Here is a 25,275-nt window from a genome sequence, read left to right on the forward strand (position 1 = left end):
CATCATATACTTGGATTTCAGTAAATCTTTTGATACTGTTGCACATATACAAACTGGTGCAATGTGGCATTAAGGGCAAGTTACTGCTTTGGAGGAAGGGATGGTTAAAGTAGAAGAAGACAAACAGTGATTATCAGTGGGCACTGCTCTTTATGGATTAATGTTATTAGTGGAGTTCCCCAGGGTTTAGTACTGGGTCCATTGTTGTTTTCAGTATTTATCAATGATATTGATATAGGTATATCAGGTTTAATGTCTAAGTTTGCAAATGATACAAAGGTTGGCAGTTGGTTAGAACAGTCAGCAGAGTCAGCTACTGCAAGAAGATATAGAAAAATTGGGTCAATGGGCTGAAAAATGGCAGTGTAAGTTTAATGCAAGATACTGCTTGTGAGTAGCAGTAACCTCAGAGTAACTTATCAGCTATGTGAAACTACAGTCAGGCTAGTAGAAAATGAAAAAGACCTCTGGGTAATTGTGCAATCAAATATGAAATTCTCTTAGCAGTTCAGATGTGCTGCCAGGATAGTTCATTGGGTTTTGTCAATGATATACAGAAACGTTGCTAGTAGGAATAAGGAGGTGATTATCCCTTTGTACAAGGCCATGGTTAGGCTGCATCTAGAGTGTTGTATAGAGGTCTGTAGGCCTCACTTTAGGAAGGATGTCAGTCTGCTGGAACCAGTGCAGAGAACAGCAACCAGATTAGCAAAGGGAACAAAAGGGTGCTCTTTCCTAGAAAGGCTTCAGTTTTACAAATTTCAGTGTCTGGAGACTAGGTGCCTGCATGGTGATTTGATTGAGGTGTTTAAGGCCTTGTGAATTGATAGAATAAGCTGAATGTTAATCATTCTTCCTCTTGCCGGGACTACACACATGCGGGAGCATAAATTTAAGTCGAGGATGGTCAGGAATAGGCTTCTATCTGTTGCTGTGGAAGTGGATGGTTTGAATAAATTCAAGGAAGAACTAGACAAATTTTTGGAGGGTAAGGATGGGTGAAGTGTGTGTATTTTTTTTTTTTTTTTTTCTTGTTTGGCTGATGCTATGTAAGGTTCCTTTCTTGCATCATTTGCTGCTGCTACTACTAATGATGCAAATGCAATAACTTAATGCTATAGATTGAATTTTGTGTAGTTTGAGGCTTTCTGCCTAAAATATTATTAGTTTAAAGAGCACACCCTTTGCCATCTCTCATGTAGTGTATATAAGTCACAACTGGGTTGTCAACCCTTATTCCTCTGGGTATACCTACCTACCCACTGATGAGAAGCCAAATAGCTTTTGAAACAGTGCTGTATGAGTGGTTGGCTCAACTGAAAATAAGTAACATTAGCCTTCTCTAATGGAAAAATATTACTTACTTGAAGTATATGGAGGGCAACTTGTTTTGAAGAATTTCACAATATGTCACAAATAATGATGCCATGATTATATGACAGATATTTTATATTTCACATTTTCTCTAAGTGCATTGTTAATTTATAATTTGATTCTTCCCATATCTCATATTCTTAAATGTTGGATGACTGTGCTTGTATATTATGATTTTTTTTTTTTCTATGTTAGAATAGTTATCAGCTGTAATGATTTATTTATTACCAAAAGATTTATTTTATGATGCTAGTTTAATCACCTTGAAATGATAATATTTCATTTCTACAAATTACAGGTTATCTATAAAAATTTATTTTGAGCATCCTTAATTGTATTTTTTTTCCGTGTTTGGTTTTATGCATGTAGGAAGTAATACTAAAACCATAAATTTTCTTTCCTTTTCTCCATGCATTTACATGGATTTCCAATGGTCAGCTCCAAGCATGACCATTTTTCCAGGACCCACACATCCACCACCCCCGGGTGGGGTTCCAGTCTTCCCTATGGCAGGTCAGATACTTTTTATAGCACGAGGATGCTTTTTAACTTTTCATGAAGAAATGGTTAGATATGCATGATGATTGCATGATAAATGCAGTTTATTCATAATATTGCACACATTTGAATTCACTATGGATTGCATATATCCATGTAATCCATTTAGTAAAAATATTTTTTATATGTTTCATTTGAAATTGAACCCTTAAATTGGTAATTTGCATGGTAGCAACTTGTTGCTGAATATTTTTAAAGTGTGCATTTGTTTGTTAGTTAAATTGTTGGATGTATGGGATATGTATACCTGGCGTGAGACTCATTTTATGTTTATATTTTATATCTTGGCAAAAAATAAATAAACAAATAAATATACTTAATACTTGTTTCAGACTTTCTTTTTACTTTATGTATTAACATTAGATGAATGACATGTTTATTACTCTATAGTCTGTAGAATCGTCATATAAAGCTATTTCACTTTCCTGCTACTATGTAGCATATTTTGCATATTCTAGCTAGGATTAACTAATCGTTCAAAAAAAAAAAAAAAAAAAAAGGTATCACATTCTGAAATATATTTTTCTAACAAAAAGATTGAAAATATAAATATTTTGCTGACAAAGTGTGGGGTTATACTCTATATGCCAAAAAAGTGGCCCTGAGTTTGGCACTATTTTAGTGAACAAGTGAATTCACAGTGTTATTATTTTTATACAGGTTATTTCATTTTAGTTCATGATACAAACCCTTATAGGGCCTGCAGGAAAAGTAATTACAGCTCAGAAAGGAAAACCACCTTTATTTTTTTTAACTCTAATCTCACCAGTGTGTTGATCTTAGCCACTTGGTTACTAGGTGATATTCCTCCTGTCTCCAAATAGTAGGGCTGAAAACCTGGTAGGAAAAGCAGTCACTCTCCCAGGGCTAAAAGTTGCTACAATGACTGACAAATGGAGCAAAGAGGGTCCAGAATTCCATTGGGGTTCACATGCCAAATTATAGCAGGTCCTAAATATGATGAACCTTGTTCTGTCACAGTGACACGTCAAAAGATTGATATACACAGCATCTTCATTCTAATGTTCCTTCTTATTCACTCAACCCAAGAGTGAATGAGAAGGAAAAATCCTACAAAGTACAATAAGGCATCCAAGACAGTGTGTTGTTTAAGATTGGGCCACTTGTTAGTTGAAGTTATTAATGCTTGGCACTCTGAACTACAAAAACTCACTTTTGGTGTTACCTCGGTTACTGTTTTCTCCTCCTACATCTCACTAAACAAGTGAAGAAGTAACATCACTAAATAGGACTTCATCAGTCCATCAGATGAGGAACTGAAACTAGAACTGCAAGATAAAGGAGTCATCAAACTCAGACAAATCATGACAAAGCAGAAAGGTATATTAAATTATCGAAGTTAAGAATTTGTTCCCTTTAGAACATAACTTCAACAATTGCAGACTACCAACACTGATTAAGGCAGGTTATCTTAATTGCTATGTTAAAGCTTACATTCCAAACCACCTTATGTTGCCACCAGTGCTAGAAGTTTGGACATTCTCAATCTGCAGAGGAGCAGCTATCTGCACCCTATGGGGATCCCATGCTGACTCATACTGACTACATAGCCACGACATCCAAGCATCTGAACTGCAGATAAGAACATCATGCTTATTCCGTGGGGGTGCTACCTTTGAAAATGAGAAAAAGAGATACAGCAGTACACAACTGAACATAATGTAACCTGGAAAGTGGCAAAAAAAAAAAAAAAAAATCCCTACTGACCCAAACTGCTGACTTATGCTTAGCTAAACAGGTGAGTATCAGTAGCTATCCCACCCAGCAAATGCTAGCTCTGTGGGTAGTCAGTATTGGTCACTGTATAACTAAACCAAACACACCTAGAACTGTAAAGCAAACTGTCTGCTGTCTCTAGTAGAATATCAGTACACCCACCATTCCTGGTGCAAAACAAATAAAAATTAAATCAAAATATTAAATTAAAACAAATAAAAAGAAAACAATACTTTCTGCATAGGGGAACTAAAGCTGAGCAACACAAACCTTAGCTCTTCAAAACAAAAGGATCTCACAAAATCCAAATAATGTGTATATTTTTGCAGTGGAACTCGAGAGCTATTGCAGTAATGTAATTAATATCAGAGATATCCTTGAAAGTATGGCCTTGCTCCCTTTCTTTTTTTTGCTTGGCAAGAAACCCACTTACCTCCAGGGTAACTCTCATTCTGGAATGGTGTAATACATCGGTGAGACTGTGTTACACATAATTGGATAATCCAGAATCTCAAGGAATAGAATAGTGTTGATAATCAGCTCTTAGTTGCCTTCGAAACTGATCAGAGTAAAGGCACATCTTCAGACACTTGCTGCTCGTGTCAGCATAAATTTTGTTTTGACTGTAGTTTTGCGATGGCCCCTAATCAGTATATAAACTATACTGACGTATGAGCTAGTAATGCAATTTTCTTGACCTTATTGCATCCTGTGGAACTTAAATTAACTATCCACTGTAGTGAAATCAAAACAATGTAAAACAAATTATTGATAAACTATTTGACCAACACAACCTAACAAACCTAAGTAGCAGTTCACGCATTTTCTCAAAGGGGATACAGTTGGCCACAGACCTTTCCATATGATCAGTAAGTACAGTAGAAATATGATATTCTAGCATCCACAGGATCATGGCAGTAGTATATTATCGTATATTATCAGATTCCAGATTATTGGATGTATATATAAAAATATTTAAGTTTTCAAGGTACCCATAATTTTTGGTTTGTACTTTGCTGTATGCTATTTATTTTATATTTAATCTTGTTATTATTTTATGTAATAAAATAATGAAAATATGGTTTAAGTCTAGTGTTTTATCCTCTGGGGATTTGGCATGCCAGTTAGTAGTAGTAATGGCAAGGTGCAAGAAAGCAAGCTTATATAGAATCAGCCAAAAAAAAGAAACCTATGCAGTTCACCCATTTGTATCCTCCAAGAATTTGTCTAATTCTTCCTTGAATTTATTCAAACCCACTTTCTCAAACTCTCGAATTTCTTATTCAAACTCTCAACCAGTTCTTAAATTCTGTACAGTGGGATCAACTGATGATGATGTTACCAACAGCAAATTCTAAGTGGGAAGCATTCGAGGAATTAATCGTGGAAGCTACTAAAAGTTTCATACCTATTAAGAAATATTGTTCAAGGTTTAGGCCTAAATGGTTGTCAAATGAACTAATGAGACTCGTGGCCAGAGAAGAAAAATGCATGGGATGCATATAAATTATCAGGTGACACAGAAGCCTATGGCAGATATAAGCTAGTCTGTAATCAAGTCACAAAGGAGGAAGTAGTAGTAGTAGTAGTGGCACATGATGCAAGAAAGCAAGTGTAGGAGCTTATGCAGCATCAGCCAAAAAAAAAAAAAAAAAATCACACCATTCCCTCCAAATGCCTGTCCAGTTCCTCCTTAAATTTATTTAACCTATCAACTTCCACAACGACAGATGGAAGTTTGTTCCAGCAATTAACCACCCGCTGGCTAAAGGCAAATTTCCGCACATCTATTCTACATCTGTCCTTTCTTAATTTGAACTTATGTCCCCGTAGGTTGGTAATCTGAACAAGTGGAAGGATCCCATCAGAATTCAGCGTGCTCAACCCATTCAAGGCCTTATAGACCTCAATCAGATCACCGCGCAGGTGTCTAGTCTCCAGCCACTGCAATTTGCAGAACTTAAGCCTCTCTTGGTAAGAGAATCCCTTCATTCCCCTCACCAATCGTGTTGCTCTTCTCTGTACACGCTCAAGCAAATCTACATCCTTCCTAAAATGAGGCCTCCAGACCTGTACGCAGTACTCAAGGCGTGGCCTGACCATTGCCTTATACAGAGGGACAATCACCTCCTTTTCCCTGCTAGCAAAATTCCTATATATCATTGACAAAACCCCATGACCCGCCCTAGCAGCCTGTCTGCACTGCTCAGAACACTTCATATCTGACTGCACAATTACTCCCAGGTCTTTTTCATTTTCTACCACCTTAAGTGTAGTACCACACAGTTGGTACGTTTCTCTGGGGTTACTTCTACCCATATGCAGTACTTTGCATTTGTCAAGGTTGAACTTCAGTTGCCACTTCTTAGCCCATCTGCCCAAATTATCTAGATCCTGTTGCAGTAGCACACTGCCATTACTGTCATTAACAACCCTGCCAACCTTTGTGTCATCTGCAAACTTCGACATTAAGCCTGATATACCTTCATCAATATCATTGATAAATACACAAAACAACAGTGGACCCAACACCGAACCCTGTGGGACTCCACTAATAACATTAGTCCACGAAGAGCAGCACCCATTGATTACCACCCTCTGTCTTCTCCCACTTAACCATCCTTTTATCCATTGTAGCAACTTACCCTTAATACCACTCTGCTCCAATTTGTACAGTAGTCTTCCATGCGCAACAGTGTCAAAAGCTTTCCTGAAATCCAAGTACAGTCTGTCCTCGTATAGCACGATAGTTGCGTTCCTAGAAACCCTCGTGCAATGCGAAATCGTGCAATATAAACAACAGGCCCTATGGGAAAAGTAGGGTTAGGTGCCGACCACCCAAGATTGAACACACATTTGGAACCAAAACATTACCAAACAATAAATAATCGGGTAATTTTAATCATTATAAAATACTTAACGTATTTTATAACGATTAAAATACGTAATAAAATTATAATAAAGTATTTTTAGTATTTTTTTAATACTAAAAAAGTATTTTTTACAAATAAAATACGTATTTTATCCGTAAAAAATTTATATTATATTAAATAAAATAGTCGTAATAAAATACTTACGTATTTTATAATACGTAAGTATAAATTATAATACGTAAGTCGTAATAAAATATTGCTAATGCTTTTGCTTCTATCGTAAGCAAACTTGCTTTTTGTTTGATTTTCTATCCAAACAGATGACAGCCGTTCCATCTCTTCCAATTCTTGTGTCTTAATCTAATGGATTTTAATTACACTGAGTTGTTCCTGCTATGAAAGTTGTTTTTATTTTCTCTGCATTCTTTGTAATTCTCGGCGGTGCCTGATTTAGGTCTATAGCACGTGCAATATCACATGGCCTTTCATTTCGCTCAAAGCGTTTCACAATTTCATATTTTTTCTCTATCGACAGAGGCGGACAGAAGCCTTACGGGGGAAACCACGGTGTGCCAGAGGCCAGTGTGAGTTTGGCCATAAATCGTAGTATGAGGCCACTATAAATTTTCCCGGTTAAGAATTTTTGATCCAGTCCGCCTCTGTTTATCGATATTGCTTTTTTTTTTTTTTCTCTGAATCTGCAGTGTCTTAGCCAGAACGCTTCCTTTTCACACCTTTTAAGTATTTTACTCATTTTTAGGGAATAAAGCACAATTACAAAACGAGGAGGCACGCTTGATACACATAAGCAAAGCTGCGCGCGTGTGTGGCAACTGAATAAACAACACCGTAAAGGCCGAGATACACTATTAACACCTCACATTTTACTAAAGCACATTTCTGGGGGTTACTACCATAAAACAATAAAAACAATTTACAGTTGCGTTTCTGCTAGTGAAATCTGTTATAAACTGGTAGTAAACTCCATCTAATTGCATTTGCTATTATATCGATAACTGGAATTGTGTTGGTTTTTACGTTATTATGGTGAAATGTGTTTCCCCTTCACTGATATAAAACACATAAATACATTTTCAGAATCTTCTTCATTCCTAAAGTGTTGCGTTCGACTGCCATTTCTTGTAAACACAAAGGCGAATCGTGTATAAGCGAATTTGGTTCGTGTTATATAAGATAACGTTCCCCTATTTATAAATCGTGTATGATCGAATTCGTGTAATGTAAACACGTGTTATACGAGGACCGACTGTATATGATATCAAAATTATTTTTTGCATCCAGTTCCTTTGTGACCACATCATAATAACCAATCAAATTTGTCAGACAAGACTTTCCCTTAACAAACCCATGCTGTGTTTGAATTATTGCTGCAGTCTTGTCTAGATGATCCTGCAATGCATCTTTAACCAGCGACTCCATTATTTTACCAGGAACAGAAGTTAAACTAACTGGTCTGTAATTACTCGTGTCACACTTCGATCCACCTTTGTGAATTGGGGACACATTTGCACATCTCCAGTCTGTGGGAACCTCCCCTGAGTCCAAGGATGCTCTCATAATTATGGCTAAGGGTTTGCTTAGTTGCTTTGCCGCCTCCTTTAAAATAACTGGATAGATCCCATCCACCCCAGGTGCCTTTCTTATGTTTAACTTCAACAATTTCTCCTCCACTTCGCTCTCAGTTATTACAAAATCATTAAGCACACTGCTACAATTTGATAACCTTCTTCCATTTTCAAATTGTAATAATTCCTCACGTGTGAATGTAGATGCAAAAGGTTATGCAGGTGAAGGCAGATTACAAGAAATCTTTGGCAAAGGATGCTAACAATATCAGCAAGGATTTCTTTACTTATATAAACTCTAAAAGGAAGGGAATAAATCTGATTGGTCCACTTGATATTGATGGTTCAACCTGTTGATGATCCTGCTCAGATAGCAAACAAACTGAATGAGTATTTTGCATCTACATTCACACAAGGAGTTATTAAGATTTGAAAATGCCAGAAGATCATCAAATTGTAGTAGGGCGCTTAATGATTTTGTAATAACTGAGAGCAAAGTGTAGGAGAAATTGTTCAAGTTAAACATAAGAAAGGCACCTGGGGTGGATGGGATCTATCCAGTTATATTATAAAGTTGGCGGCAAAGGAAATAAGCAAACCCTTAACAATAATTATGAGAGCATCCTTGGACTCAGGGAAGGTCCTCACGGACTGGAGATGTGCAAATGCATCAACAATTCACAAAGGTGGGTTGAAGGGTGACACGTGTAATTACAGACCAGTTAGTTTAACTTCTGTTCCGGGTAAAATAATGGAGCCACTGGTTAAAGATGCATTGCAGGATCATCTAGACAAGACTGCAGCAATAATTCAGACACAGCATGGGCTTGTTAAGGGAAAGTCTTGTCTGACAAATTTGATTGGATATTATGATGTGGTTACAAAGGAACTGGATGCACAAAATAATTTTGATATCATATACTTGGATTTCAGGAAAGCTTTTGACACTGTTGCGCATAGAAGACTACTGTACAAGTTGGGGAAGAATGGTATTAAGGGTAAGTTGCTACAATGGATAAAAGGATGATTGAGTGGGAGAAGAGAGGGCGGTAATCAGTGGGAGCTGCTCTTCGTGTACTAATGTTATTAGTGGAATCCCACAGGGTTCGGTGTTGGGTACACTGTTATTTTGTTGTTGTTATTATTTGGTTTTTAGGAGCATTAGCAACAAAGGCCATATTGCTCTGGGGATATGCGGTGGTCATTTCCTGACCTTTCCGCATCCTTCGTATTTTGTGGTCACGAACTCGAACCTCTGTCTAATCAAGAGGCGTGTGCTATGCACTGATGCCTCCTGCCCACCTGACTATGGAGGCGCCTGTTGTTTTATATATTTATCAGTGATATTGATGAAGGTATATCAAGCTTAGTGTTGAAGTTTGCAGATGATACAAAAGTTGGCAGGGTTGTTAATGACAGTAATGGCAGTGTGTTACTGCAACAGGATCTAGAAAATTTGGGCAGATGGGCTGAGAAGTGGCAACTGAAGTTTAACATTGACAAATGCAAAGTACTGCATATGGATAGAAGTAACCCCAGAGAAACGTACCAACTGTATGGTATTACACTTAAGGTGGTAGAAAATGAAAAAGACCTGGAAGTAATTGTGCAGTCAGATATGAAGTTTTCTGAGCAATGCAGACAGGCTGCCAGGGCAGGGAAAAGGAGGTGATTGTCCCTCTGTATAAGGCAATGGTCAGGCCCCGCCTTGAGTACTGCGTACAGGTCTGTAGGCCTTATTAGGAAGAATGTAGATTTGCTTGAGTGTGTATAGAGAAGGGCAACAAGATTGGTGAGGGGAATGAAGGGATCCTCTTACCAAGAGAGAGGCTTAAGTTCTGCAAATTGCAGCGGCTCGAGACTAGGCACTTGCAAGGTGATCTTATTGAGGTGTATAAGGCCTTGAATGGGTTGAGCACACTGAATTCTGATGTGTTTCTTCCATTTGTTCAGATTATTAGCATTAGCATTAGTAGAGGCATTTGATGCAAGAAAGCAAGCTTATGCAGCATCAGCCAAAAAAAAAAAAAAAAAACCACTTCCACTTCACCCCTCTGTTCGTTCAAAATACCTGTCCAGCTGAGCCTTAAACTTATTTAGGCTATCAACCTCCACCACAAGGGATGGAAGTCCGTTCCACCAACCAACCACCCGCTGGCTAAAGACAAATTTCCGCACGTCTATCCTACATCTGTCTTTCCTCAATTTGAATTTATGCCCTCTCAGGTGATTATTCTGAGCTAGAGGAAGAATCCCATCAGCATTGAGCATGCTTAAACCATTCAAGGCTTTATACACCTCTATCAGATCACCTCGCTGGTGCCTAGTCTCCAGACACTGTAATTTGCAAAACTTAAGCCTTTCTTCGTAAGAGCACCCCTTTGTTCCATTCACTAATCTTGTTGCCCTTCTCTGTACTCGTTCCAGCAGCTCTACATCCTTCTTGAAATGAGGCCTCCAGACCTGTATACAGTACTCTAGGTGTGGCCTGACCATCGCCTTATACAATGGAATAATCACCTCCTTATCCCTGCTGGAAAAATTCCTGTATATCATTGACAATACTCCTTGAGCTACTCTTGCAGCCCATCTGCACTGCTCAGAGAACTTCATATCTGCCTGCACAACCACCCCCAAGTCCCTTTCATTCTCTACCACTGTCAGTGTTGTACCACAGAGTTGATACGTTGCTCTGGGGTTGCTGTTTCCCATGTGTAGTACTTTACATTTGTCAATGTTAAACTTCATTTGCCACCTCTCAGCCCATCTGCTCAACCTTTCCAGATCCTGTTGCAGCAGCATAGTGTCAGTAGTGTCCTTGACAACCCTGCCAACCTTTGTATCGTCTGCAAACTTGGACATTAATCCCGATATACCATCATCAATATCATTTATAAATACAGAAAACAATAATGGACCCAACACTGAGCCCTGAGGGACTCCACTAATAACATCAGTCCACGATGAGCAGTGTCCATTGATTACCACTCTCTGTCTTCTCCCCCTCAACCACCCCTTTATCCATAGCAGCAATTTGCCTCCAATGTCACACTGCTCCAATTTGTGTAGCAGTCTTCCATGTGCAACAGTATCAAAAGCCTTTCTAAGATCCAAGTATATAATATCAAAGTTATTCCCTGCATCCAGTTCTTTTGTGACTGCATCATAGTATCCAATCAAGTTGGTCAGGCAAGACTTCCCCTTAACAAAACCATGCTGTGTCTGAGCTATAACTGAAGTCTTGTCTAAATGATCCTGCAGTGCGTCTTTAACCAGTGCCTCCATTAATTTTCCTGGAACAGAAGTTAAGCTCACAGGTCTATAATTACTTGTGTCAGCCTTTGATCCTCCTTTGTGAATTGGGGTCACATTTGCACATTTCCAGTCTATGGGTACCTCCCCTGAGTCCAAGGAAGCTCTCATAATTATGGCTAAGGGTTTGCTTACTTCCTTTGCTGCCTCCTTTAATATAACTGGATAGATCCCATCCACCCCGGGTGCCTTTCTTGTGTTTATCTTCAACAGTTTCTCCTCCACTTTACTCCCAGTTATTTCAAGATTCTGTAACTTACTGCTAGAGTTGAATACACCTCTGGCATTCCCCTCGCTGAATAACTCCTCATGTGTGAATGTCGATGCAAAATATTCATTTAGTTTGTTAGCTACCTGAGCAGGATCATCAACAGTTGACCCATCAATATCAAGTGGACCAATCTGATTCATCCCTTTCCTTCTAGAGTTTACATAAGTAAAGAACTCTTTGCTGTTTTTCTTTGCATCCCTTGCCAAGGATTTCTCGTAATCTGCCTTCGCCTGCCTAACCTCCTTTGTAACTTGGTTGCATATCAACTTGTATCTATCATAGGCTTCTGTGTCATGTGTTAATTTGTAAGTATCCCATGCATTTTTCTTCTCTGCCATATGCCTCATTAGTTCATCTGACATCCATTTTGGCCTAAACCTTGAACAATATTTCTTAGTTGGTATGTAAAGCCTAGTAGCTTCCAAGATAAGTTCTTTGAATGCTTCCCATTTTGCATTTGCTGTTGGTAACATCATCAGTTGGTCCCACTGTATAGAATTTAAATACTGTCTCAGTCCATCGTAGTCGCCTTTACGGAAGCAATAACCCTTCCCTTTACCCCTAATGGTAGTTACCTCTTTGAGTAAATCCCACTTCAGCACACTGTGATCACTGCCACCTAGTGGTTCATTTATCTGCAGATTCTTAATGCATGAAGAATCACTGCTGATAATCAAATCAAGAGTATTACTCCCTCTAGTTGCCTCCCGAACATGCTGATGTAGAAAACAATCATCCAATAAATCCACAAAAGCCCTGCTAGTGTGTGAGTATCCAGCCCCCAAATTCCAGTCAATATCTGGGAAATTAAAATCTCCCATTATAAGACACTCTGATTTACTGGCCCACTCTATTTCCCTGTACAGTTCCTTATTATAATCATCAGAGTCATTAGGCCTATAGCACACTCCTACTCTCAATTTTGATCTCCCAATGTTTATGTCACACCAAACTGACTCCACACTGCACTGTCCAGCGATGTCGACTGGCTTCACTTCCTTGGTTTTTATGTGTTTCTTAACTAATAGCATAACACCTCCCCCCTTCCTATCCTGTCTATCCTTTCTGTAGACGTTGTACTCCCCAAATTGCAGTTCCGCATCCCTTATATCTGTGTGACACCACGTCTCTGATATCCCAACAATATCTGCCTTCGATGTTTTGAGCAATACCTCAAATTCATCAATGATGAATACCTCAAATTCATTGCATTCATTGCAGAGCAATACCTCAAATTCATCAATTATGTGAACCTAAGGGAGCATGAATTAAAATTGAGGAAAGACTTATGTAGAATAGATGTGCGGAAATTTGCCTTTAGCCAGCGGGTTGTTAATTGCTGGAACAAACTTCCATCTATCGTGGAAGTTGATAGGTTAAATAAATTTAAGGAGGAACTGGACAAACATTTAGAGGGAATTGTTTTGTAATTTTTTTATTTATTTTTTTTTTTTTTTGTGGATGATGCTGCATAAGCTCATACAATTGCTTTCTTCATCACATGCCACTACTACTTCCACAATGACAGTTGGAGGCCTGTTCCAACAATTAACGTGCTGGCTGAATGTAAACTTCCGCACATCTATTCTGCACCCATCCTTCATCAAATTGAATTTGTGCCCACTTCTTGTGTGTGGTCTTAGCAAGTGGAAGAATGCAATTAACATTCAACTTACTCAATCCATTGAAGGCTTTAAACACCTCAATCAGATCTCCCAGCAGGTGCCTAGTCTCAAAATGCTGAAATTTGCAGAACCGCAGCCTTTCTAGGTAAGGGCACCCTTTTGTTCCTTTCACCAGTCGGGTTGTCCTTCTCTACACCTATTCCAGCATATCTACATCCTTCCTAAAGTGAGGGCTCCAGATCTATATACTGTATAGGTCTGGAGTCCTTATCCCTTATATAAAAGGACAATCACTTCCTAATCCCTTCTAGCAAAGTTTTTATATGTCACTGACAAAATCCCATGAGCTGTTCTGGCAACATGCCTGCACTGCTCAGAGAATTTCATGTCTGACAGTACAATTACCCCCAGGTCTCTTTTCATTCTCTTCTACCTTGAGTGTAGTACCACACAGTTGACAAGTTGATAAGTACCACACAGTTGATAAGATAAATAACTCAGAGGTTACTGCTGCCCATATATGCAGTACCTTGCATATGTCAACTGCCATTTCTCAGCCCATCGACTTAATTTTCCTAGATCTTGTTGTAGTAACTCACCCCAATAACTGTTGTTAACCACCCTGCCAACCTTTGGCAGGGTGGTTAATGACATCTGCAAACTTAGACTTTAAACCTGATCTACCTATATCAATGTCATTGTTAAATATTGAAAACAATGATGGGCCTAGCACTGAACCATGGAGAACTCCACTAATAACATTAGTTCACGAAGAGCAGTGTCCATTGATAACCACTGTCTGTCTTCTTCCACTTAACTATCCCTTTCTCCATAGCAGTAGCTTGCCCTTAATGCCACATTGCTCCAGTTTGTACATCAGTCTTTTATGTGTAACAGTATCAAAAGCTTTCCTGAAATCCAAGTATATGATGTCAAAATTAATTTTTTCATCCAGTTTCTTGGTCCCTGCATTATAGTTCCTTGATCCCTGCAGTTATTTCAATGGTTACGCAGGACCTCTCCTTAACAAATCCATGCTGTGAGTGCAGGATATTGCATAACTGTCCAGATGTTCTGCATTACTTCTTTAACCAATGACTCCATTATTTTTCCTGGAACAGATAAGTTGACAGGTCTGTAATTACTTATGTTGCCATTTGATCCTCCTTTATGAATTGGGGATATATTTGCACATTTTATGTGCAAATATATCCCCAATTCATAATATTCTTCATTCCACGGGGATCTTCCCTGATCTCCCATTTGCTCCCTCCCTTAATATATTAATGACTGGATAGATCCCATCCACCCCAGGTGCCTTTTTTATGTCCATCTTCAACAATTTCTTCTCCACTTTCCTTTCAGTTATCACAAAGTCATTTAGCTCCTATTTAGAGTTAATAAACTTCTAGCATCTCCTTCCCTAAAGAATTCATCAAGTGTGAATATAATGCAAAATACCTATTTAGTTTGTCTGCACCCTGAGCAGGGTCATCAATAGTAAACCTATAGATATCAAGTGGCCCAATGTGATTCAACACCCCTTTCTTCTCTTGCTTTGCATTCTTTGCTAGAGACTTCTTGTAATCTGCCTTAACTGGCCTAACCTCCTTTGTGACTTGATTGCAGACTAATTTATATCTACCATAGGCTTCTGTATTACCTGATAATTTATATGCATCCCATGCACTTTTCTTCTTTGCCTCTTGTCTTAATAGTTAATCTGATATCCATTTAGGTCTAAGCTTTGAACGGTATTTCTTTGTCAGTATGTAAAGCCTATTAGCTTCTTTGGTTATTTCCCATTTAGAATTTGCTGTTGGAAGCATCATAAGTGGTCCCACTGCAGAGAATTTAAAAACAAAATCCTTTCCCTTTACCCTTGACTTGACAGTTGTATGAATTTGCTGTTTAGGTGAGTATTATTATTAGCATAGTAGGTGCCTATGCTATGCAGTGAATTGTAATGTGAAGTAGTTAAATTTGTTGGATATACCAATATTCAAGCACATACCATACTTCATTTTAAATATTCAAGTACCTGTTTTTACACTTACCATTGAAAACTTTTTACTGATTGTGCTTTTATATCTTAAACAAGTTGAAGTAACCTGGCATACTGTCAGGTAAGGTTAAAAGTGCTGCTGTGTGGTAATTTAATTTGATAATAAATTATGGAAAATGACACCTATCACAATAAACACAGCAAACACCTATAAACACAACAAATTAATACTAGAATTAGGGTTAAACTTTGCTGAGTATAACCCTGATTGAACAGCCATTTGAAGAATTCCAGTAAGTTGATTTTGTAAAATAAAATAAAACTGCAACTTTTATATTTTCAGTTTTATTGATTTTTGCCTCAGATATAAAATTTACAACCCTTTATTTTCAATAACAGACAACTATTAGAAATTTTTTGATACATTATTTAATCAGTTACCATGGTTACAAGTTTACGGATTTGTTCCCTTCTTCAAACTTCCATAGTGACAAACCATATAAAATCATAATAGAGGAGTTAAAATTTTATTTTAATACACTAATGAGCAAAAACATTACAAATGAAGAGAAAATGTTTGCAAAAAAGGGAAAACAATCAAATGGAAAAAAAAAAAAAAAAATCATGAAGACCTTTTCAGTCCTATTCACCTTCTCTTTCAGTTGCTGTAGTTGGCCAAGTAAGAATATTTTCATAAAATGCTTTCCTGTAATGTGGAATATATGCAGCGATTTTGCTTGCATTTTCTTCACATTAATAGATATTATTTGGTTGTAGGATTTTGTTTTAGGTAACTCAAAATTCATCCCAGGTTTCAAGCAGGAAACTATGCTTTACCAATTGATCGATGTAGTCTGAGACTGTAAGATACCCTTTAGGAGTCGATGTCTATTCTTTGAAATGAGAAAATTTGCAGTTTTATCCATTGATTTTGTGGTTTTTTTGAAGACTGGAATCTGATCCACCAGTTTTTGAAATCAAGTACATCTTCCAATGTGAGCTTTGTTACCAAAAATCTTTTTTTTTTGGTAGTAGTTATCGGTTGATTCTATAGTTATTTTGCTGCAGTTATTTCATTAATGAAATAACTGCAGCAAATTTAATACTATAATTAGTTATACTTAACAAGGTGTGATTCTGCTACCCAAATACCAAGGTACCTCAATATTCAAATTAAAATCATAGAAATAAGAGGGGAAAAAAAAGCAAAGCTCACCTGAACGGTGCATATGCACAATGCAGAACTCCACACCCAAGGAGATGCACCCTCACACCTACCAATGCATCATAGACACTTTATAATAAATAGAGAAATATAATTAAAATAAAGACAAGGAACTTGGAAGCACCACCTCTTCAAGGGGACACAGCACTTGTGAACAGCAGAAAGGATATCCTTGACCACTATACAGCCAAAGGGTAGTGGATGTCCCTACACAATCCAAAACTGCAATTCCCTATAATCTAACACTACAATGGACCATTAGTTTGAAGAAGGGAATAAGTGACAAAATTTCGAAAATTGAGGGTTTTTTTTCCAGAAATGAATGACTCAATCAATTGATTTCTTATGAAGTTACTCGCTTGAGTAGAACTCATCAGTTTCAAGAAGGGAAAGAATCCCGGACTTATTCTCAGTGGTGTGCTGGAGCTGGCTTGCGTGAGCCGATTGTTAAATTTTCAAGAATTTTGCGAGCTGGTTGTTAAACCGACAATGGCTATGAACTGTAGAGTGGCATGCACTTCAATCCACAGTGGTTAGCAGCATTTGGGCAATAAGCTTGTAGATGATTACACTGAATATTCAGCCAGGGCATGCTAATTTCAGCACATTTTGTGCTTCCTTTCCTCTGCCCCCTTCCTCACATGGTAACCTGTGTAGGAATTATCTCTGCTAGCAATTTTACGTGATATTATTTCCAACTAACTTTTTTTGGGGGGGGGGATTCACAGACTAAAAGATTAATGTTAACTGCAGGCAGAAGCGAAAGTAGTGATTCATGCACTGCTTCTATTGTAATGAGCAGCAGTCTAGAGAGCAAGTTGCTGGGAGTCATCATGGAACAAGTAAATACATGGGCTGTGTTAGGGTAACAAGAGTAAGAACAAGTGCATGTATACTTAAATGTACACTAATTCTAGAAGTATAGTAAATAAAATTGATGAATTTGAAGTGCTGATCAAGTCATCAAAGGCAGATATTGTTAGGATAGCAGGGACATGGTGTCACACAGATATAAGCAGTGCAGAATTGGAATTTGGGGAGTACAATGTGAACAGAAAGGACAGACAGGTTAGGAAGGGAGGAGGAGTTATGCTGTTAGTTAAAAAACAAAATCTAAGGAAGTGCATCCAGTTGACATGGGTGGGCAGTGCAATGTTGAGTCTATTTGGTGTGACATAAACACTGGGAAAGAGAAAATGAGAATAGGAGTATGTTATAGGCCTAATGACTCTGATGAGTACAGTGAACAGTTGTGCAGAGAAATTGAATGGGCCAGTAAGTCAGAATGTTTTGTAATGGGGGATTTTAACTTTCCAGATGTTGACTGGAACTTGTGAGTTGGTCACTTGCACACTAGCAAGACTTTTGTGGATTTATTGGAGGATTGCTTTCTAGAGCAACATGTTCAAGGGGCAACCAGAGGGAGTAATATCCTTGATCTGATTATGAGCAGTGATGATGCATGCATTAGGAATTTGCAGATAAAGGAACTACTAGGTGACAGTGATCACAGTGCACTGATATGGAATTTACTTAAAGTTGTAACGACGGTCAAGGGTAAAGGGAAGGTTTTTGTTTTCGTAAAGGTGACTGCAGAGGTCTCAGACAATTTAAATTCTATAGAGCAGGATCAATGGATGATGTTACCAACAGTGATTTCTAAATGGAAAGCCTTCAGGGACTTAATCTTGGAGGCTACTAGGCTTTTCATACCAACTAAGAAATACTGTTCAAGGTTCTGCCTAAATGTATGTCGGATGATTTAATGAGACTTGTGGCAGAGAAGAAAAGTGAATGGGATGCATATAAATTATCAGGGGACACAGAAGCCTATGATAGATATAAACTAATCTGTAATCAAGTCACGAAGGAGGTTAGTCAGGCAAAGGCAGATTACGAGAAATCTTTGGCAAAGGATGCAAAGAAAAACAGCAAAGAGTTCTTTACTTATGTAAACTCTAGAAGAAAGGAGATGAATCAGATTAGCATTAGCATTAGTAGAGGCATTTGATGCAAGAAAGCAAGCTTATGCAGCATCAGCCAAAAAAAAAAAAAAAAAAAAACCACTTCCACTTCACCCCTCTGTTCGTTCAAAATACCTGTCCAGCTGAGCCTTAAACTTATTTAGGCTATCAACCTCCACCACAAGGGATGGCAGTCTGTTCCACCAACCGACCACCCGCTGGCTAAAGGCAAATTTCCGCACGTCTATCCTACATCTGTCTTTCCTCAATTTGAATTTATGCCCTCTCAGGTGATTTTTCTGAGCTAGAGGAAGAATCCCATCAGCATTGAGCATGCTTAAACCATTCAAGGCTTTATACACCTCTATCAGATCACCTCGCTGGTGCCTAGTCTCCAGACACTGTAATTTGCAAAACTTAAGCCTTTCCTCGTAAGAGCACCCCTTTGTTCCATTCACTAATCTTGTTGCCCTTCTCTGTACTCGTTCCAGCAGCTCTACATCCTTCTTGAAATGAGGCCTCCAGACCTGTATACAGTACTCTAGGTGTGGCCTGACCATTGCCTTATACAATGGAATAATCACCTCCTTATCCCTGCTGGAAAAATTCCTGTATATCATTGACAATACTCCATGAGCTACTCTTGCAGCCCGTCTGCACTGCTCAGAGAACTTAGACCACTTAACATAGATGGTTCAACTATTGATGATTCTGCTCAAGTAGCTGATAAACTGAATGAGTAATTTGCATCTACATTCACACATATGAGGGGTTATTCAAAGAGAGGAATGCCAGAAGTTTATCAAACTCTAACAGGGAGCTAAGTGATTTTGTGATAACTGAGAGCTAAGTGGGGGAAATTGTTGAAGTTAAACATAAAAAAGGGACCTGGGCAGATGGAATCTATCCAGTTTTAATGAAGGAGGCAGCAAGTGAAGTAAGCAAACCCTTAGCCATAATTATGAGGGCATCCTTAGTCAGGGGAGGTCCCCATGGACTGGAGATGTGCAAATGTATCCCCAATACACAAAGAGGGTTCAAAGGATGACACAAATAATTATAGACCTCGTTAGTTTAACTTATGTTCCGGGGAAAATAAATGAATCGCTGGTTAAAGAGGATCATCTAGACAAGGCAATCCTTTTTAGCCAATGACTCCATTTATTAAAAACAGGATCACCTGGACAAGGCAACAGCAATAGTTCAGACACAGCATGGGTTTGTTAAGGGCAAGTCTAGTCTGATCAATTTGATTGGATACTATGTAAACTCTAGAAGAAAGGGGATGAATCAGATTAGACCACTTAACATAGATGGTTCAATTTCATGTGGTCACAAAGGAACTGGATGCTAAAAATAATTTTGATATCGTATACTTGGATTTCAGAAAAGCTGATACTATTATACAAATTGGAGAGGTATGGCATTAAGGGTAATTTGCTGCAATGAAAAAAGGGATGGTTGAGTGGGAGATGGCAGAGAATGGTAATAAATGGACACTGCTCTACGTGGACTAATATTATTAGTGGGGGTTTCCCCCAGGGTTCAGTGCTGGGCCCATTGTTGTTTTGTGTATTTATCGATGAAGGTATATCAGGCTTAATGTCCAAGTTTGCAGATGATACAAAGGTAATGACACTAAAGACAGTATGTTACTGCAACATGATCTAGAAAAGTTAGGCAGATGGGCTGAGAAGTGGCAACTAAAGTTTAACATTGACAAGTGCAAAGTACTGCATATGGGTAGCAGTAACCCAAGTGAAAAGTACCTACTCTGTGGTACTGCACTCAGGGAGGTGGAGACTGAAAGAGACCTGGGGGTATTTGTGCAGTCAAGCTATGAAGCAGACTGCACAATTCTCTGAGCAGTGCAGACGGGCTGCCAGAGCAGGTCACAGGTCATGGAATTTTGTCAATAATATATAGGACTTTTGCTAGCAGAGGCAAGGAGGTGATTATCCCTTTGTATAAAGCAATGGTCAGGCTACACCTTGAGTACTGTATACAGGTCTGGCTCCCTCATTTTAGGAAGGATGTGGAGTTGCTAGAACGAGTACAGAGAAGGGCAACAAGATTGGTGATAGGAACAAAGAGATGTGTGCTTATGAAAAAAGACTTCAAGTTCTGCAAGTTGTAGCATCTGGAGACTAGGCACCTGCAAAGTGATCTGATTAAGGATCAATTTGCAGGTGCCTTGAATGGCTTGAGTAGGCTCAATGCTGATGAGATTCTTCCACTTGCTCAGACTAAGAACCTGAAGGGGCATTGATTCAAATTGAGGAAAGACAGTTGTAGAATAGATGTGCAGAAGTTTGCCTTTAGCAAATGGGTAGTTGATTGCTGGAACAGACTTCAATCTGTTGTGGAAGTTGATAGCTTAGATAAATTTAAGGCTGAACTAGACAAACATTTGGAGTGACCAGATGGGTGAAATGGGAAGGGTTTTTTTTTTTTTTTTTGGCTAATGCTGTATAAGCTTGCTTTCTTGCATCATATGCCTCAACTAAAGCTAATGCTAACTAACATCCGCTTAATTTTGCCTGGGCTGCTTCTTCTTAAGGTAATAACATTACCATGCTCGACATTTGTCAAAGATTTTGCATGAATCTGATAAGGTCATTACCCTAAGAAGAAGTGGCCCAGGAAAAATTAGCATTAGCAAAGGCACATGATGCAAGAAAGCAAGCTTATATAGCATCAGCCAAAAAAAACCAAAAAAAAAAAAAACCTTATTTTACCCATCCACTGGCTCCAAATGTTTGTCAAGTTCTGCCTTGAATCTATTTAAGCTATCAACTTCTACGACAGATGGAAGTTTGTTCCAGCAATCAACCACCTGCTGGCTAGAGGTAAACTTTCGCACATCTATCGTACAACCATCTTTCCTCAATTTGAATTTATGCCCTCTCAAGCAATTATTCTGAGCAAGAGGAAGAATCCCATCTGCATTGAGCATGCTCAAACCATTCAAGGCCTTATACACCTCAATCGGATCACCTCACAGGTGCCTAGTCTCCAGACACTGTAATTTGCAAAACTTAAGCCTTTCTTTGTAAGAGCAACCCTTTGTTCCATTCACTAATCTTGTTGCCCTTTTTGTTCTCGTTCCAACAGCTCTACATCCTTCTTAAAATAAGGCCTCCAGACCTGTATACAGTACTCAAGGTGTGGACCTGACCATTGCCTTATACAAGGGGATAATCACCTCCTTATCCCTGCTAGAAAAATTCCTGTATATCATTGACAAGACATGAGCTATTCTTGCAGACTGTCTGCACTAATCAGAAAACTTCATATCTGCCTGCACAATTACCCCCAGGTCCTTTTCATTCTCTTCCACTGTCAGTGTGGAACCACAGAATTGATATGTTACTCTGGGATTACTGCTTCCCATATGTAGTACTTTACATTTGTCAATGTTTAACTTCATTTGCTACCTCTCAGCCCATCTGCTCAACTTTCTAGATCCTGTTGCAGCAGTGTACTGTTATTACTGTCATTAAAAACCCTCCCAACCTTCGTATCATCTGCAAACTTGGATATTAAGCCTGATGTACCCTCATCAATATCATTTATAAATACAGAAAACAACAATGGACCCAACACTGAACCCTGAGGGACTCCACTAATAACATTAGTCCATGAAGAGCAGTGTCCATTGGTTACTACTTTCTGTTTTCTCCCACTCAACTATCCCTTTATCCATAGCAGCAATTTGCCTCCAATGCCACACTGCTCCCAATTTGTGCAGCAGTCTTCCCTGTGCAACAGTATCAAAGGCTTTTCTAAGATCCAAATATATAATATCAAAGTTATTCTTTGCATCCAATTCCTTTGTGACTACATCATAGTATCCAATCAAATTAGTCAGACAAGACTTCCCCTTAACAAACCTGCTATGTCCGAGCTGTAACTGGAGTTTTGTCTAGATGATCCTGCAATGCTTCTTTAACCAGTGCCTCCATTAATTTCCCTGGAGCAGAAGTTAAACTAAGAGATCTGTAATTACCTGTCTCTCCCTTTGATCCTCCTTTGTGGATTGGGGTCACATTTGCACATCTCCAGTCCATGGGTACCTCCCGAGTCCAGGGAAGCTCTCATAATTATGGCTAAGGGTTTGGTTACTTCCTTTGCCGCCTCCTTTAATATAACTGGATAGAGTTCATCCACCCCAGGTCCCTTTCTTGTGTTTATCTTCAACAATTTCTCCTCCACTTTACTCTTATTACAAGATTATCTAGCTTACTGCCAGAGTTGAATACACCTCTGGCATTCCCCTCGCTGAATAACTCCTCATGTGTGAATGTAGATGCAAAATATTCATTTAGTTTAACTGCCTGAGCAGGATCACCAACGGTTGAACCATCGATATCAAATGGACCAATCTGATTCATCCCCTTCCTTCTAGAGTTTACATAAGTAAAAGAGAACTCTTTGCTGTTTTTCATTGCATCCTTTGCGAAAGATTTCTCGTAATCTGCCTTCCCCTGCCTAACCTCCTTTGTAACTTGATTATAGACCAGCTTATATCTATCATAGACTTCTGTGTCACGTGTTAATTTAAATGTATCCCATGCATTTTTCTTCTCTGTCACATGTCTAATTAGTTCATCTGCCATCCATTTAGGCCTAATTCTTGAAAAATATTTCTTTGTTGGTATGAAAAGCCTAGTAGCTTCCAAGATTAATTCTTTGAATGCTTCACATTTTGAATTTGCTGTTGGTAACATCATCAGTTGGTTCCACTGTATAGAATTTAAATACTGTCTCATACCACAGTAGTCACCTTTACGAAAGCAAAACCTTTCCCTTTACCCTTGATGGTAGTTACCTCTTTCAGTAAATTACACTTCAGCACACTCTGATCACTGCCACCTAGTGGTTCCTTTATCTGCAGATTCTTGATGCATGAAGAATCACTACTGATAATCAGATCAAGAGTATTACCCCCTCTAGTTGCCTCCCGAACATGCTACTGTAGAAAACAATCATCCAATAAATCCGCTAAAGCCTTGCTAGTGTGTGAGTGACCAACCCACAAATTCCAGTCAATATCCGGGAAATTAAAATTCCCCATTATAAGACACTCTAATTTACTGGCCCACTCTATTTCTCTGCACAATTGCTCATTATGCTCATCAGATTCATTAGGCCTATAACACACATCTACTCTCAATTTTTCCTTTCCCAGTGCTTATGTCACACAAAACAGACTCAACGTTGCATTGTCCACCCACAACAATTGGATGCACTTTCTTTGATTTTGTGTGTTTCTTAACTAACAGCATAACCCCCCCTCCGTTCCTGTCCTGTCTATCCTTTCTGTACACATTGTACCCCCCAAATTCCAGTTCTGCACTGCTTATGTCTGTGTGACACCATGTCTGATATCCCAACAATATCTGCCTTTGATGTCTTGACTAGCACTTCAAGCTCATCGAATTTATTAACTATACTCCTAGAATTGGTGTACATGCAAGTACACATGCACCCTAACACAGATCATGTATTTACTTGTTCCACTATGACTCCCTGGAGTCCTGGAAATTCCCATTGCCTTGCTTTCCAGGCTGCTGCTCAATTGCATTTCAATAGAATTAGTGTAAGAATCACTTTTACCTCTTCCAGCAGCTACTGTTAATCTATTAGTCTGTGTATTCCCCCAAGCTAGCAGTTTTTTGACCCGCCTAACTCTGCCTCGATAGCATCAGCAAATATTCTTGCACCCTTTCTATTTATTGTATCCCATCCCTGTAGAAGCAGTCTCTCCTGTTAACAAGCACAGACCAGGCTGAGAAAAATTCTACCCCTTGAGCCTTGTGCAATCTCTCCAGGGCCGAATTGATCGACAAGGCTCTCATCATATACTCCCTCCTATCGTGTCTGGGCAGAATTGCAGACACTTTCAAATTCAACCCTAACTCACAGCTTTTTTTCAGCATCGTCTTGTACTTGTTAATAATTCTGCTGGTCTCCTACCCTTAATATCATTAGTGCTAACGTGTACAACAATATCACCCTTTCTGCCCTTAAAGGATGATAACTGCCCTACAACGTCATCGACCTTTGCCCCATTAAGTGGATGTTTGCTGATAATGGAATTTATTTATACTTTTGGGAGGTTGTAATTCTCAAAAAGGTTGAAACTGCTACGTAGTTTCCAAAGAGGGCAAGGGTTGCTAAAAAAAAAGTGTGAGCTAGTTTTTATTATTATTATTAGCCGTATAGTGCAAGGAAGCCTGAGGCTTATGCTACACCAGTCAAAAAAAAATATTCCCAAGTTACCCTGAGAGAGGGAGAGAGAAGTAGGAAGGAATCACCAAGAAAGAGAAGAATGATGATACCCAGCTCAGGACCCTGGGTTTGACAAGGCCATACTCACCAGATGTGAGGCCCTGGGGTTAAGTTGTTAAATACCAGCATACCACTGCTTATTCCCTTCTTCGGACATTTTTGTTTACCACTAGATTGTGTACTTCTGCATTTTGTTGTCAAGCGAGAACCAGTTTCTGCTGAGTTGTCACAACGGCAGTATTGTTTATATATTAATAAGTTTTCCATTCTCTGAGACATATCTAGCAGTAGAAGTGATGAAAGTGAAAACCAAAGTGAAATGCCACTCAAGAGGAAAAGTGGAGTTTGAAACCTCCACATGTAGAGATATGAGTTTCAAAAAAGTCTTCACAGAGAAGTGCATGTGAGACAGGATTCACTGTGGTGGCTAAATCAGATACAGAGGTGGAGG

General features: G+C 38.8%; 1 protein-coding gene across 4 annotated transcripts in view; it reads left to right on the forward strand.

Annotated features, from left to right (window-relative positions):
• LOC150077487 (LITAF domain-containing protein-like) overlaps positions 1-25,275 on the forward strand; it is a 103,330-nt gene that overhangs the window by 51,910 nt on the left and 26,145 nt on the right. For 2 of the 4 annotated variants that reach the window (XM_090386392.1, XM_090386393.1), the window contains exon 3: positions 1,813-1,887. The exons of the other annotated variants lie outside the window; for them this stretch is intronic. In XM_090386392.1, the coding sequence (XP_090242518.1) occupies positions 1,813-1,887 (75 nt within the window). The remainder of the gene's footprint in view (positions 1-1,812; positions 1,888-25,275) is intronic. 4 annotated transcript variants of the gene reach the window in all.

This window comes from Mastigoproctus giganteus, chromosome 12, assembly GCF_048544385.1.
Source record: "Mastigoproctus giganteus isolate SK-2022 chromosome 12, ASM4854438v1, whole genome shotgun sequence".
In the NCBI taxonomy this organism is placed as follows: domain Eukaryota; kingdom Metazoa; phylum Arthropoda; class Arachnida; order Uropygi; family Thelyphonidae; genus Mastigoproctus; species Mastigoproctus giganteus.